The sequence below is a fragment of the Ictalurus punctatus genome, chromosome 28 (assembly GCF_001660625.3).
Source record: "Ictalurus punctatus breed USDA103 chromosome 28, Coco_2.0, whole genome shotgun sequence".
NCBI classification, from domain to species: domain Eukaryota; kingdom Metazoa; phylum Chordata; class Actinopteri; order Siluriformes; family Ictaluridae; genus Ictalurus; species Ictalurus punctatus.
In genome coordinates this window covers 16126488-16143088 of record NC_030443.2, presented here as the reverse complement: position 1 = coordinate 16143088, position 16601 = coordinate 16126488, and the positions used below count along the sequence as shown (strand labels likewise).

Here is a 16601-nt window from a genome sequence, read left to right as displayed (position 1 = left end):
ACTCCGTGTTGTGCCTGATGCTCCCTGGGATAGGTTCCAGGTTCCCCGTGACCCTGAAAAGGATAAGCGGTATAGAAGATGGATCGACGGATATAAAATAAATACAGTACTAGTCAAAAGTTTAGACACTGGAATAAAGTTGGTTTGACGTTGGACGTTCGATATTCACACACAAAATATACACAAAATGTACACGAAATATACCATAATTTAAAGCTCAATAGCATTTGAAGGGAATGATGTACAGTCACAAAACCAACTTTAAAGTGTTCGAATATGAACACCCTTCAAATACTATTGAGCTTTAAATTATGGTATATTTTGTGTATGCGCCCATTCTGTAGTGAAATTCATATCTAATTTACATATGATTTAATAGCTTATTTTAATAAAATCAAAAATCTAAAAGGTGTGCGTCATACCTGACATTTAGATGAGCACTTTCCAGTTGGATGTGTGACTGTACATCATTCCCTTCAAATGCTATTGAGCTTTAAATTATGGCATATTTTATGTATGAGCCCATGCAGTAGTGAAATACATGGCAATATTTACATATGATTTAATGGTTTATTTGAATAAATATCAGAAATCTAAAAGGTGTACATTATAGCTACATGAACTATAATGAACACTTACATGTACATGTACATGAACACTTTCCAGTTGGATGTGTGACTGTACATCATTTCCTTCAAATGCTATTGAGCTTTAAATTATGGCTATTTTGTGTATGAGCCCATGCAGTAATAAAATACATGGCGATATTTACATATGATTTAATAGCTTATTTTAATAAATATCAAAATTCTAAGAGGTTTGCATTATAGCTGACACCTAGATGAACACTTTACAGTTGGTTATATGACTGTAAGTCATATATACGTGTTTAACAATGTCGTATGTAACTTTAGAGACGGTCCCTTAATTTCCGCCTATCTGCGAATATCGAACGTCCAACGTCAAACCAACTTTATTCCAGTGTCTAAACTTTTGACTAGTACTGTATTTATTTTATATCCCTCGATCCATCTTCTATACCGCTTATCCTTTTCAGGGTCACGGGGAACCTGGAGCCTATCCCAGGGAGCATCGGGCACAAGGCGGAGTACACCCTGGACAGGGTGCCAATCCATCGCAGGGAACGATATTTATTTTATATATACCTGATTAATTTTTTACACCAAAAACGAGAAAACTACCGATCTGGCAACACTAGGATCTCATATCCCAGAAGGCCACAGCGCACCCGGAAGTAGCGTAGAAAGTCAAAGGTTGCCGTTCACTTAGCTAGCTAGCTAGCTAGCTAAATCCCGAGTTGTTTTGCTAGAGAAGCACTGCTCTTATCAGGGGAACAGCACCAGACGACTGGAGATCTTTGTAGCTTTGAAATGTTTCGTTTGTACATGTGTTAAAGAGGACAAACGTATTTTTTTCCGCTCATCCCACTGTTTCCCCATAAACATGACTTCCCGACGCCCAGACAGCTTCGACGGGTTAGGTTACAGAGGCAGGGAGGAGCCGTCATACGGCGGAGGCTATTCGGGAAGGTCGTTTAACAGTTCATCCAACACTGATCTGCAGCACTGGGTCACCACGCCTCCGGACATCCCCGGGAGCAGAAACCTGCACTATGGGGACAGCACGCCGCAGTCTGAAGCGGCTCCTGCAGCCCCCGGGGCCGGAGACGAGTTTCAGTCGGCTGCTTCTCCACCGTCCGGTATGTCAGGAGTGAAAGACTGGACTCTCCCCTTGCATTGTGTGCGATAAATAAATACCACAGATCCCGCCTTAGATCAGGCTCATTTGCATATTCATTGAGGCGTCGTGCTCATTTACATATCAAAAAGTAAAGATTTAATGAAGACAGAATACAGTAAAGTTGAACCAGAAACTAATAGATTATAACTTTTATAATTTCTTATAGAAGGAAGAAGTCTTTGCTCATGGCACCACAAACTATGTATATATTTATAAAATACCATAATTTCTATCAAGAACGCAAACAAAAGGAGGCCAAATGAAGTAGTGGGTATTAGAGATATAGATATGCATGAAAATGGTTTTGTGAAGAAGAATAACTCATTCATTCATTCATTCATTTATCTTCAGTAAGTGCTTTATTCTGGTCGGGGTTGATCTGGAGCTTATTCCAGGAACGCTGTTCACATGTTCGTTCACAATTTAGAGCAACGATCCACCGATACTGCTGTGCCACCCATAACTCACTTTTATTTCTTCTAATTATAGTGAAAAAGAGAGTTTAAAACAAAGAAGAAAGTCGTGTGCTGGTGGGTCAAATAATGGTGACGAGTGATTGGTCATTGGATACAGTGGTAATCAGTGATTGGCCGAAGGGATCAGTGATTGGTCATCGGAAACACCGGTGGTCAGTGATTGGTCATTGAGAACAGTGGTGATTGGTTGATGGGATCAGTGGAGATCAGTGATTGGCTGATGGGAGCATCAATAGAATGGTCGAAAGGAACATCGGCTTGCACAAACGCAGCTCAGTCAGGCTTTACACACTGTTGGTGCAAAGTGTGTGTGTATGGTGTGCCGGAAAGAACATCTGTAAACCACGAAAATGGGTTCTTCAAAGATTCTTTATGGGTTCATTGGACAATAAAAGGGTCTTTTATGGTTTTAATTAAGAGTTTCTACACACCTCATGCCCAGTGTACCTGGGATAGGCTCCAGTTCCAAAACGCTCAAAATAGATCAATATAAAAGTACATATTTGGCTAATAATTACATTCACGAAACACAAGATGTGCTGTGATTATTAGTCAGTCTGAGAAATTTTATTAGACCGAAAGGAGTTCCTCCTTCTAAAAACATGCACTCTTCCCTAAATACATCATAAGATACAATCTAGAAATTTGATAACCGAATATAAATAATGAATAATGAATGACCTTTCTGGACTTTTCTTATGCCCTTTTGGCATTTAATAAAATATATTCAAGCTTTAAATGGGATGTTTACCAAGGCTTGACTCATCCAAATGAATATCTGAGTCCAGCTGTGTGTTGGACAGTGTAAACAGTTGTTGGACAGAATATCTTGAGGAATATCGCGAGGAGACGTTCGTCACTTTGTTTTGTTTTAACTCAAACATCTGCACAGCTGTTCCACACAAACATTCCTCATTCTTCAAAAGTGATGGGGGGAGTATTCAAATTCACTTCAAATTTAAGTTGTATTCATAAGCATAAATAAAAGATATGTTTAAAAAAAAAAAAAGGGAATCTGATACAGGGGGGAAAAAGTATGCAGACACCAAAAATGCAATTGTTTGCTATTACAGCTTCAGGATGTCTATGGTAGAAAGTAATTATCTTTTTGCAGCATTGTGGATGAGTTTTGGCCCATTCCTCTTGTCAAACAGTCTTCAACTCGTCAAGGTTGCAAGGATCCTTCTGATAGACTGGCAAGTTCAAAAAGTCAGGCTAGACCATGCAAGCACCTCTATCTTCTTTTGTAGAGACCAGCATTGAATTAATTATGGCTGTACAGTATGTTTGGGGTGATTGACTTGTCGAAACATCCATCTTCTTCCCCTATTCACTTGCTTGGTCTATGAGGTTCTATTCTCCTCTAATATGCTACCGTACATCGCTCCGTTCATCTTTCCTTCGATGATACATAATGTCCCCGTATGACATATGAGAGAAGCAACCCCATACGATGAAGCTCAGACCTCCGTATTTCACTGTAGCTATGGTGTTCTCGGGATCATACGCGCAACCCTTCTTTCTCCATGATGAGACGGAGAATTATTACCAAAAGAGTCTTATTTTTGTTCCAGGGCTCGTTTGGAGCGTGCGTCTCTGTCTCCGTGCCTCGTTCGTAGCCGAGGTGTTTAGCGCGAGGTGTAGAAACGGAGATGATTGCAGCGCAGTTCATTGTTCTCTGTGTACCTGTTGTTCCTGCTGCTTTCAGGTGGTCCTGCAACTCCTTTCAAGTGACTGCGGGCTTCTGTCCGATCCTGATCATTAGTCTGCGAGCATGCTGTGAAACCTTGCGTGACGCACCTGCCTGAAGAACGAGTAGTTATGGTTCCATGAACTTTTCACGTGCATATTATGGAAATAGCAGTACTGACAGGGATGTTTAACGTTCTTTGCTGAAGCTCTATAGGTTTTTCCATTCGACTGTCGTTTAATAATGTTGTCGAAGAGAACTTTAGGAAGTTCCTTCACATTAACGTGATTGCTACTTGTTGTGTGAAATCTTCCCAGTCAACGGCAACGTCTTTTATACTGACGCAAATTGTGTGATTTACTTCTTCTTCTTCTATCTCTTTTCTACTTTCAGATCAGTTGAACAGATTTGCTGGGTTTGGGATTGGTCTTGCAAGGTAGTGTATACCTTCTACACACAGTTTGTCTAAAGAGTATTTATTTTTTTTTAACAAACTGTTTTGTTTGTTTTGTTTTTGTTCAGCCTCTTTACAGAAAATGTTCTAGCCCACCCGTGCATTGTGTTTCGGCGGCAGTGCCAGGTAAACCTGAACTGAAACGAAAGATGGATAATAGTACACGTTCGTCACATAAACAAATGTTTGTTTGTTTGTTTGTTTTTTTAAATATGATGGATCTACACTAATGTAATACGTACTTTTGTAATCATTGCATCGTCGACTGCAAAAGTTTGCACGCCCCTTGTTTTGCTCTGCAGCTTATCTGCAAACCAGAAGCGTGGTCATGAATGGTGTTTTCCTGTGGAATACCTGCTTACGGAACAAACGAACATTAGTCAGCACATTAACTCATTTACATCTTATTTCAACTTTGAATCAGCTTGCTGTAAGAGTCATTGGGATTTAGAAAAGAATCTAAAGACCTGTGGGGAAATAAAAAAACAGTATATTGACCTTTTACAGAGATAAAGCAGCAGAGATAAAAAGATATTAGAGCGTTTGGGGCGACCAGTACCAACAGAGAAAACTACCAGAAATGGAAGAAACACCTACGCATAGACATGACCTCGAGAAGGAAAGAAATATAACTGGGAAAATAAAAAACCCCAGAAGGACATCACAGATACACAAAAATAAAGCAGACACAAATAGCAGGAAACCTGAAATGACATCATCTGAAAATATCTATTTAATGTAATCTTGAATATAGTCCAATTTATCAAGTGTTTCCTATTATAAGATTACAAGAAAACCAAATGTAACATTATTAAACTTATTTCTAGACATTTTTTAAAAACTAATTTCTTGCTATAAAGGCAGATCATCTCACTAATTCTGTTGAGCAATACATTTCTAGGAATATGCAAAATTATATGTCAATAGAATAAGAAAATTTAAAGCTTAAAAAAGATCTATTAATAGACATTGAGATTAGCTACTAGTTTCTGTGATGAATCACGGAGACAGGATTATACTGGAGAAGTACTGAACATTAAGATTCCTGCTCTATGCCAGGAACGTGCATTGTGCCATAATTATCAAGCTTAAAAAAGATCTAGAAATAGACGTTAATAACACAGAATTCTTATATAAGGTTTATTGTAATTTTATAATAGGAAAAACTGGATGAATTCGACTATGTTCGAGAGAATTTCACTTCCTGAGCTGTTATTTATTTGCAGTGTAATATTTTAAAGCTCATGCCTCTGTGGTGCATGAAATGTTTTGTTGGTTTCATCATCGTGAAATAAGGGTGTGCAAACTTTTGTTTTAAAGCCTCATTTAATTGTCGGTTTATATAAGACCGAAGTTGACGGTTTAGTTGTTTAAACTGATATATAGAGATAAAAACCAAGTTCGGAGAGATGCATGTGTATATTTAAAGTTTGTGGTGTTTATCAGTTCATTAGGTGTAGGTTTCAAAAGTTTAAAAGAAAGATCAAGTTAATGCAGTTTAATTAATCAAACTGTTATATATATATATATATATATATATTGCTTTCTTGATGATGTGTCTCAGGTGAATTACCACGCCAGATGTTACCACCTGTCACCTTTAACAGCTCTTAATGTGATGTACAACGTCTCCAAAACTCAGGTAATGAAGGCTTCATGATGGCTTTCAGTATGTCCACAATTCATCTGATTATAGTATGGTTCCTGACTTTTATCTTTAATAAGAGCCTCTGGAACCTGAACTTTATTGATAGCACTGGAGATCTGAAACGTGAAGCTTGGCAACGTCTCAATTCTCCTCTCTCTCTCTCTCTCTCTCTCTCTCTCTCTCTCTGTGTGCAGGGTCCAAAGGCTTTATGGAAAGGGATGGGAAGCACTTTCGTGGTCCAGGGAGTGACACTCGGGACAGAGGGCATCATCAGCGAGTGCACCCCTTTGCCAAGGCAAATAATATCTGTTTTTCACCTTGTGGTGGTGATCTGTTGATCCCTCTGTCACCTCAGGAATCCCCCCCTTGTTTTTAGGTAGTAGTTATCTGATGCTGAGTCAAATGGAAGTGTGCAACTCAGACAAAGAGTGTCATACATGAGGCCGTGAATTCTACAGGTTCCTTATTATAGCACTAGACCACAATTTCTGACATATTATCTGAATGTGGTTATGTGTGATTTTTATTTATTTTTTACAGAAAGCTTGCTTAAAAGGTTTACAGGGTATCTGGTTGAGTCTAGAGTATTAAAATAAGCTACCATTTTGCTTATATTTTGTAAATAAAACAACAAAATTTGTTACAAAATATCATACTGACAGTGCTGGCATTTCTAACTCTTTTTTTTTTTTTTTTTTTTCTCCAGTGTTTCCAGTGGCATAGTGGTCAAATAATATTGTCATTATTCTATATGTTTAAACACATGAAAACCTAAACCGACTGGAAATTGCTGTCTTGTCAAACTCGAGATTTTCTATCTTGCTTATAACTAACGAACACATTGGCAGAGGTGCCAACAGTTACGGTTTAATCTGTAGCATTTGCACATTTTTGAGTCCTTGCTACGTCGTTACAGGAGACACCTGAAGACTACTTGAAGGGGAAAGGACATGGAAATTGGGAAAGTTCTGGGTAAACTTTGACCTGGGATTTTGCAAATCTTGGATTTGTGAGCCAACAGAAATCAAGTGGGCGGGACTGTGGTCTCTATGATCCAAATAAATACATAAATAAATGGAGGACCCGCTTATTATTATAACGTAACAAATTTTGCCTCCCAGTTTATTTTGATGCACATCTTAGGAAAACAAGGTTACCCCTAGGCTCTTTCCAAAATCATCCACCATAATGAACATACTGTTAATGTGTGCAACTTGCGGGTATCGTGATCAGTTTACGTTCTTTGGCTAGGTGATACGATGCTATAATATCCATATCGTTATGAATTATGTCACAATGCGCTTTTCTGAGATGTTGTGGATATTGTGATAGAATTTTTTTTTTTGTTGATTTTGTTTATTTTTTGCAATATTTTTCTCCTTTCCGTGTGAAATATATGTTTGTTTGTTTTTTGTTGACATCGAATGACGTGTTTTCTTAACACAACACCACTGTTTTGCTGGCAGGTTGTTAGCAAAACTACAGCAGATAAATAAATAAACAAACAAACAAATAAAGTCTACACACCCCTGTGAAAATTTTAACAGGGGTGTGTAGACTTATATATATATATATACAGTGAGGGAAAAAAGTATTTGATCCCCTGCTGATTTTGTACGTTTGCCCACTGACAAAGAAATGATCAGTCTATAATTTTAATGGTAGATTTATTTGAACAGTAAGAGACAGAATAACAACAAGAAAATCCAGAAAAACGCATGTCAAAAATTGTATAAATTAATTTGCATTTTAATGAGGGAAATAAGTATTTGACCCCTCTGCAAAACATGACTTAGTACTTGGTTTAAAAACCCTTGTTGGCAATCACAGAGGTCAGACGTTTCTTGTAGTTGGCCACCAGGTTTGCACACATCTCAGGAGGGATTTTGTCCCACTCCTCTTTGCAGATCTTCTCCAAATCATTAAGGTTTCGAGGCTGGCGTTTGGCAACTCGAACCTTCAGCTCTCTCCACAGATTTTCTATGGGATTTAGGTCTGGAGACTGCCTAGGTCACTCCAGGACCTTAATGTGCTTCTTCTTGAGCCACTCCTTTGTTGCCTTGGCCCCCCCAAAAAAACCCCCAAAGCATAATGTTTCCACCTCCATGTTTGACGGTGGTGATGGTGTTCCAGGGGTCACAGGCAGCATTCCTCCTCCTCCAAACACGGCGAGTTGAGTTGATGCCAAAGAGCTCCATTTTGGTCTCATCTGACTACAACACTTTCACCCAGTTGTCCTCTGAATCATTCAGATGTTCATTGGCAAACTTCAGACGGGCATGTATATGTGCTTTCTTGAGCAGCGGACCTTGCGGGCGCTGCAGGATTTCAGTCCTTCACGGCGTAGTGTGTTACCAATTGTTTTCTTGGTGACTATGGTCCCAGCTGCCTTGAGATCATTGACAAGATCCTCCCGTGTAGTTCTGGGCTAATTCCTCACTGTTCTCATGATCACTGCAACTCCACGAGGTGAGATCTTGCATGGAGCCCCAGGCTGAGGGAGATTGACAGTTTTTTTGTGCTTCTTCCATTTGCGAATAATCGCACCAACTGTTGTCCCCTTCTCACCAAGCTGCTTGGCAATGGTCTTGTAGCCCATTCCAGACTTGTGTAGGTCTACAGTCTTGTCCCTGACATCCTTGGAGAGCTCTTTGGTCTTGGCCATGGTGGAGAGTTTGGAATCTGACTGATTGATTGCTTCTGTGGACAGGTGTCTTTTATACAGGTAACAAACTGAGATTAGGAGCACGCTCTTAAAGGGAGTGCTCCTAATCTCAGCTCGTTACCTGTATAAAAGACACCTGGGAGCCAGAAATCTTTCTGATTGAGAGGGGGTCAAATACTTTTTCCCTCATTAAAATGCAAATTAATTTATACAATTTTTGACATGCGTTTTTCTGGATTTTCTTGTTGTTATTCTGGCTCTCACTGTTCAAATACAACTACCATTTAAAATTATAGACTGATCATTTCTTTGTCAGTGGGCAAACGTACAAAATCAGCAGGGGATCAAATACTTTTTTCCCTCACTGTATATATATATATCCACTGTATATAACATATGACATACTGTTTATTGTGGAAATGTCTTTTATTTTGTTTCTATTTTAAGGAAATCTGAATTTTAATATTTACACAGTTGTTACAGATTAATATATTAACTTTATCCAATTTGGAGACACTGAAGATTTTTTTTTCCCCTCCCCCACACACACAGGGAGCTGCCACACAGATGGAATCCCAAACAAATCGCAGGCCACTTTATTCTGAAAGGGTAAGGTATTTCAAAAACATAATTCATCATTTCTAACATTTTGATATGATCTTTGGGAGAATTGTAGTACATTAAGATTGACTCTGTACGTAGGTTTTTTTTTTTTACGGTGCACAGTTAGTCATGGCGTCTGATCAGATGTCTTCGTCACCGATGACTTATTTCCCGTCTGTTATGTTTTCGGGATGTGCGTCCATCTGCGTGCCAATTCGAGAAATCGTTAGCATGATATCTCAAGAACGAGTGGTTGATTGGTTGTAGAATTGATATGGAGTCATCATTGTAACCAGCAGATGAATTGATTAGATTTTGGAACTTGAACTTCCTTCCTGTTTGAAGTATATTTTAAGGTTATTTCTTGTTGCTTGTTGGTGGTGACGGTATCCCTGTGGACAGCATTGCCGTCCATTCTCTCTGTCAGATTATAACAACAATATGATAAAAACTGACAGTATAAGAGATTTTACGCAACAAAAAAAAGATTTTGTCCGTCCCAAAAATTAGCTTTCTAGAGCCCTATTCAGGCTGGATTAGTTTTACACGAGGAGGTGGAGGAATGTAATTATGATCTATGATATGGGATTTTAGTCCTATCATGTCAGTAAAGATTACGCCATATTTGAAGTTCTATAAAATGACCACAACAAGGAAATATACAGTGGTGCTTGAAAGTTTATGAACCCTTTAGGATTTTCTTTTTTGGAACGGCCAAGTCAAAGTCCTGACCTTAATCCAGTAGAAATGTTGTGGAAGGACCTGAAGCAAGGAGTTCATATGAGGAAACCCACCAACATCCCAGAGTTGAAGCTGTTCTGTACTGAGGCTCAAATTCCTCCAAGCCGATGTGCAGGAGTGACCGACAGGAAATAACCGGGAACGTTTAGTTGCAATTATTGCTGCACAAGGGGGTCACACCAGCTACTGAAAGCAAAGGTTCACATACTTTTGTACGTCACTCACAGATATGTATGATATTGGATCATTTTCCTCAATAAATAAATGACAGAGTATAACATTTTTGTCTCATTTGTTTAATTAGGTTCTCTTTTAGGACTTTTAGGATCATGTTGGTCATATTTATGCAGAAATCTAGAAAATTCTAAAGGGTTCACAAACTTTCAAGCATCACTGTATATCCCATCTGAACTGACATAATAGTTAAAAAAAAAAAAAAAAATCATTATATCCTGTAGGAAAAGTTGTTTTGTGCTTTTTCTTCAGTCTAGAGACACTGATCAAGAAAGTGTTCAAAACCAAGCCTTGGTCAGGTTTAAACGCAGAACAATAATGTAATGTACACACGACAGACTTTAAAAGAACGTGTCAGAGAATCAACACCTTTGGGCGTTTTAGGTACGTAATTCAATTCATAGCACAAGTAAAGCCTACAGTATCTTCAAGTTATGGTCATGTGACCTACTAATGTTCAAGCATAGCCACGGCAATTGCTTTTAATAAAGGACAAAATAGGTTTTTCTTCAAACGAAGTGTAAGTAGTACGCAGGAAATCCATACGTCTCCTTTGTTTTATATTCTGCATGCACGGAATGGTTTTGTTTTTGTAATCAATATCCCTTTTAAATAAAATAAGCATTACTGTGAAATAGTGGTCATTTTAGACTCCGTGAGAATCTCGGACCGTAAAAGTCCTAGCTGTAGATTGCGACCTGTTTTTCGAGCACCTCTGCGTTCGTGACCTTTCTTCCTTCAAACTTTGGTCTACGCTGGATTTGTCCTTATCATACACCTTCGAGTGCTTATGTTTAGAGCATTTTCTGTTGTAAACTACACTGAGATGAAAGCACTGATGTGACTAATACATGCTTAGAGTTCCAGTTAGTGTGACGATGCACCCGAGCATCAAAAATAGCTTAGGTTATATCACAAGTGTAATATTAAAAACTCCCCATGATAACAGATCTCGTATCGTAAGAATTTAGCCATTTCACTCACCTCTTGGTGTTAGTGACTTTAAAATTTTGATCTTATCTGCGTCATGTTTTTTTTTTTTTTTTTTTTAATCATTTATTGTACTAATGCTTATCCACTTTCCTGACTTCTCTGTGTGTGAAATTCTAAAGAAAACTCGCTTGCTCAGTGCTGTTTGGGATTTAGTCAAGTGTTGAGTTTGTGTAGAGGGAATTTCTAGCACTTGACCTCTTATCTCTGTCTGTTTAATGGTTTTGAGCAAGAGTGTTTTTTTCTTTTCCCTTTTTTTCAGTTTAACACATGTGATCGCATTGCCGTTTTACTCAGCAAGCCTCATTGAAACTGTCCAGGTCAGTGTCAATCTTAAATCTAGATTTATTAAGTGATAAGTATGAACACATGTGCATGAGAGTTATTTAGAATAAATCATTTACATTGCATATACAAGGATGAGAATAAAATATATATGTGTGTGAATATATATATATATATATATATATATATATATATATATAATTTGGTATTTGAGTTGCATTGAACACAAACACAAGGCTTAATTATATGCAGGTTTTTCTTTGTATACGATCTTATATAAATCTCTACAGTTTTAATCTAACCGATACAGATGGAAACAAATCATTTTTCAGATTAAATTTAAAAAAAAGAAGCATCTGTATCATATCATCTTCTAGACGATAGTAATAAAAAAATATCAAAATATGATTGTTTCATATTATCAGGAATATTAAAAATAGCTGTTTTTATATACACTCCATATCATATATCTTTATTGCACACTTTATTAGGAACACCTAATTCACTCATTCATGCAATTGTCTGATCAGCCAATCATGTAGCAGCAGTGCAACGGATGAAATCATGCAGATACAGGTCAAGAGCTGCCGGTAATGTTCACATCAGTCATCAGAATGGGGGGGGGGGTGTATATATGTGATCTCGGTGGTTTTGACTGTGGTATGAATGTTGGCGCCAGGTGGGCTGGTTTAAGTGTTTCTATAACTGTTGATCTCATGAGATTTTCACACGCAAGAGTCCCTAGAGTTTACTCAGAATGGTGTAATAAAGGAAAAACATCCAGTGAGGGACAGTAACGCCTTGTTGATGAGAGAGGTCTACAGAGAATGGCTAGACCGGTTCAAACTGATAGAAAGGCTACTCTAACTCAGATAATCACTCTGTACAGTTGTGGTGAGCAGAAAAGCATGTCAGTATACACAACACGTCGAGCGTTTAGGCGGATGGGCTACAACAGCAGGAGACCATGTCGGGTTCTGCGTCTGTCAGTGAAGAACAGAAAGCTGAGGATGCAGTGAGTATAGGCTCACCAACTCTGGACAGTTGAAGACTGGAAAAACGTGGCCTGGTCTGATGAATCTCTATTTTTGCTGAGGGCGGCTGTGGATCAGGTGGTAGAGCGGGTTGTCCACTAGTCGTAGGTTTGGCGGTTCTATTCCCAGACCACATGACTACACATGCCGAAGTGTTTTTGGGCAAGACACTGAACCCCAAGTTGCTCCCAATGGCAAGTTAGCGCCTTGCATGGCAGCTCTGCTACCATTGGTGTGTGTGTGAATGGGTGAATGAGACACAGTGTAAAGCGCATTGGATAAAAGTGCTGTATAAGTGCAGTCCATTTACCAAGGTAGGATCAGAATTTTGCACCAAAAGCGTGAATCCATGGATGCAACCTGCCTTGTGTCAACAGTCCAGGCTGGTGGAGGTAGTGTAATGGTGTGGGGAATGTTTAATATTCTAATGGCTACTTCCAGCATGATAATGCACCAGGTCACAAAGCAAAAGTCTCCAGTCTCAAACTGGTTTCAGGAACATGACAATGAGTTCAGTGTTCTCCAGTCGCCGGATCGGAGTCCGATAGAACCTGTTTGGCATGTGGTAGAACAGGAGATTCGTAGCATGAAAGAGCACCTGAAAAATTCGCAGGAAACAACATGGACCAGATTCTCAAAGGAATGTTTCCAACATCTTGTGGACTCCATGCCATGAAAATGCAAATGCAGGCCCTACCCAGTATTAGTGTAGTGTTCATAATAAAGTGCTCGGTGGGTTGTATATTAATTTCTGTCATTATGATACACAACGATTTCCTTTGTGAACCTTATAAACCGCATTTACCAGAGTGGAAACCGCATTATTAAGACCATTTCCTCAAATTTTTTTTTTTTTTTAAATCTATATTCAGAAGCAAGAATCTCAGTTTCTATTTGACATGCATTCATGAAGTTTTCCTTTTCTACCCATGTTCATATACCGAACATTGCCGTAACAACATCACTTTTAATAACAATGCATGGTATGTTTTTGATTAAACAATAAAGATTGTCGAACAAGCTTTACTGTAAATGTCCGTCTCTTCTGAGAGTCTGCACAGTATAATACATATTCTAATTTTAAGAACATTAAAAGACTGAAGAAGAAGAAAATCTTTTCTGGATTTTTTAAGTATGCAAATTGGTACATATTTAAACAGTAATTAGATTAATTTATGATGTCTGTTGTTTAAAATAAAATACTTCTGCTTCATAGTTTTGACCGTGAAATTAAAAAATAATTATTCAAGAGTGTGAAAAAAGCACCGTCTTATTTGAATTATTTTTAGAGCTTCTGTTGTGTTTTTCACCTCCCTATAGAGTGAGATCATTCGGGACAACCCGGGCATCCTGGACTGTGTGAAGGAGGGCGTGGGGCGTGTCTTGGGTCTGGGCGTGCCCCACAGTAAACGCCTCCTTCCCCTGTTGACGCTGGTTTTCCCTACCGTCCTGCACGGCGTCCTACATTACATCATAAGTTCCAGTGTGCAGAAGCTAGTGCTGTACGTGCTCCGTCGTCGCGGCAGCACCGGCACGTCACCCAAACGCACCGAATTCGGCAAGGAGACGGTCCAGAACATGCTAGACGCCTATTTCCCAGAGCTGATCGCTAGCTTCGTGGCCAACCTGTGTGCCGACGTGCTACTGTTTCCTCTGGAGACGGTGCTGCACCGGCTGCACATTCAGGGAACTCGCACCATCATCGATAACACTGACCAGGGCCTCGAGGTGCTTCCTATTAACTCTCAGTACGAGGGGATGAGGGACTGCATAAACGCGATACGACGCGAGGAGGGTCCGCTGGGCTTCTACAAGGGCTTCGGGACCATCGTGATCCAGTACTCACTACACGCAACAGTGCTGCAGATCACCAAGATGATTTACTCAACTCTGCTGCAAAATGCCTGAGGGGGTGTGTGTGTGGGGGGGGGTTTACAATGTAAAATATGCCATGCACGGGTCCTTTCTTCTCACTTCATTTCATCAGACTGCGTTATTATTTCAGGAAGCGCTTGCATGACACATCATTTAGGCTGCTTTCACATTGTGCTTGTTTTCCCTCCCACAGAAAAAGTGCTGACCACGCCCCTTTGTGTTCTGGTTGGATAGACTGATCTGCTAGCTTATCTGTATAGACTGTGTTAACGGTAAAACGTGACGTGACATTGTACGTAAACCTCCTCTCATTCTCTCTGTAACCCTACTCTACGTTCACACGAGCAGTGACGAAGCGCCACACGACATAGGTGCTGCGATTTCACCGGCAGCCGCAAGCGACAGACTGACATTTAAACTGAGATGTTCTCACTTCTATGCAAATGACATACGACGCAGTAAAGGGATTCCTCAGACCCTGTCCTATGGTGCGCATGGATTTTTTTTCCCACGACTATAGTTCCTACGTGCAGTTAGTTTCACGTTTAATCTTTCCTCGCGTCAAACGTGTATAGGGACATTACAAAGAAAAATAAAGCTCGGTAGAGATCGTTCTAGCTTCTGGCGAGTATAGATAAGCAAATAACGTGAGGCCGTTTTTTCTAATCTGTCAGCGAATATAGTATGAACGTCTAACACATAACGTGAATCGATCCATCAGTTTTAACACAGATTATAGTGCTTTATTTATGTGTTTAAATAATTCCATTTACAAGCTACGTAGCTACTAATAATCTCATCAGGACTAAAGTGACAACAGGGACACACCCACAAGAGAAACTACAAGTGAAACTTGTCTCTCTAGTGTGAACATGACATAAGAACAATACAAGCACTCTGTCCTACATGTCTGTTCGCCCCACAAGCTGCATCCGGATTGGTTTGGGCGGGGGTTTTTTTTCTTTTCTTTTCTTTTTTTCCACAACCACTGTGATGGAGGAAAAATAAATCTCAGCAGAAGCGGTGCTTTATAATCCGTTTATTCTGATCACGTCGGTATGACCCTGGAGCACAATTAGATGACTAAATGAACCACTTTTCCACCATTAAACATGACGTGCTTGATGTGATTGTATTTATAGTTGATAGTAGTAAAAATGATTTCGGTGTGGTACGCAGTTTCCAGGATGTTTTTGACATAAGTACTACAACAGAGATTAGAGATTACGTTCAGATCATTTTGCCCTGAGGGAAAAGGGAAAAATGAGTGAACTGAGTTGTCTAAGGGAAAGCCCCAAACGTGATTGCCTGTTTCCAAAAATACCATGGTTTCCATCAGACCATTAACGCATAAAACTTAAAAATAAAAAATCTGATTCTGTCGTCGCTCTGAGCCAAAACCGGAACTCCAAGCCGGAACTTTTTTTAAAAAAGCTACGATGAAATAAATATGAATAATCCTTTTTTCAAAGAGTGTAGCGAGTGTTGAATCGCGTATGAAAGACGCGCTGAAAGTCGAGAGAAGGGGGAAAAAAACGCCTAGTGCGAAAGCAGCCTTTAGATTGAGGATTTCCTGTTCAATAAACGGCTAGACGTCATTTGTTCTACTCGATCAGCACAGCTATGTGTGTGTAGCTTTCTACTCTCACGGTCCTCCTTTACTGATGTAATCTAATTCCTCTCACTCTGCCTACAGTACAGCGTTTTCTGTACAAACTCAGATCCTGGATTTCCACAGCCTTGCATAGATGTGCTTTCTCGTTTTCACACACACACACACACGTTTCACAGGGGTGTTAAACAAAGTCAACTGCTAAACTCTTCAGGACCAGTGTCTAGAGATTAATAGTACATGAACGATATATAAATTGTAAAGTGTCATTTAGTCATTTGCACCCTGGTGAATATTTGTAATGATGTGTGAATTAGTGAAAACGTTTCCATCTGCTTTCTGCCACCTCACTGCGAGGGGTACAGTATAACTCGCCACATCGCAGCAGCACTGATTATAGTGATCGTGTCAAATTTTGACAGCAGCACTTTGTTTGGAAGCAAATGAAATGTTTTAGCTGCACTTAGAATAAAAATATATATATATATGTAAAGTAACGGCTACTGTGATTGCGAATAAAATGTATGCAATTG

The 16601-nt window shown here is 39.3% G+C and overlaps 1 protein-coding gene across 1 annotated transcript; it reads left to right on the top strand.

Moving 5' to 3' along the window:
* The first annotated feature begins 983 nt into the window (after positions 1 to 983).
* slc25a46 (solute carrier family 25 member 46) lies at positions 984 to 16601 on the top strand. Its single transcript, XM_017460384.3, has 8 exons — positions 984 to 1720; positions 4321 to 4363; positions 4450 to 4507; positions 5946 to 6023; positions 6224 to 6324; positions 9247 to 9303; positions 11525 to 11582; positions 13902 to 16601. Exons 1-8 carry the CDS (start codon positions 1465 to 1467, stop codon positions 14487 to 14489), a joined length of 1239 nt encoding a protein of 412 aa, XP_017315873.1. The 5' UTR covers positions 984 to 1464; the 3' UTR covers positions 14490 to 16601.

Coding starts and splice junctions, on each gene's coding strand:
- slc25a46 (XM_017460384.3), top strand. CDS start 1,465: ATGACTTCCCGACGCCCAGACAGCTTCGACGGGTTAGGTTACAGAGGC. Junction 4,508..5,945: donor TGTTTCGGCGGCAGTGCCAG/GTAAACCTGAAC, acceptor GATGTGTCTCAG/GTGAATTACCACGCCAGATG. Junction 6,325..9,246: donor GAGTGCACCCCTTTGCCAAG/GCAAATAATATC, acceptor CCACACACACAG/GGAGCTGCCACACAGATGGA.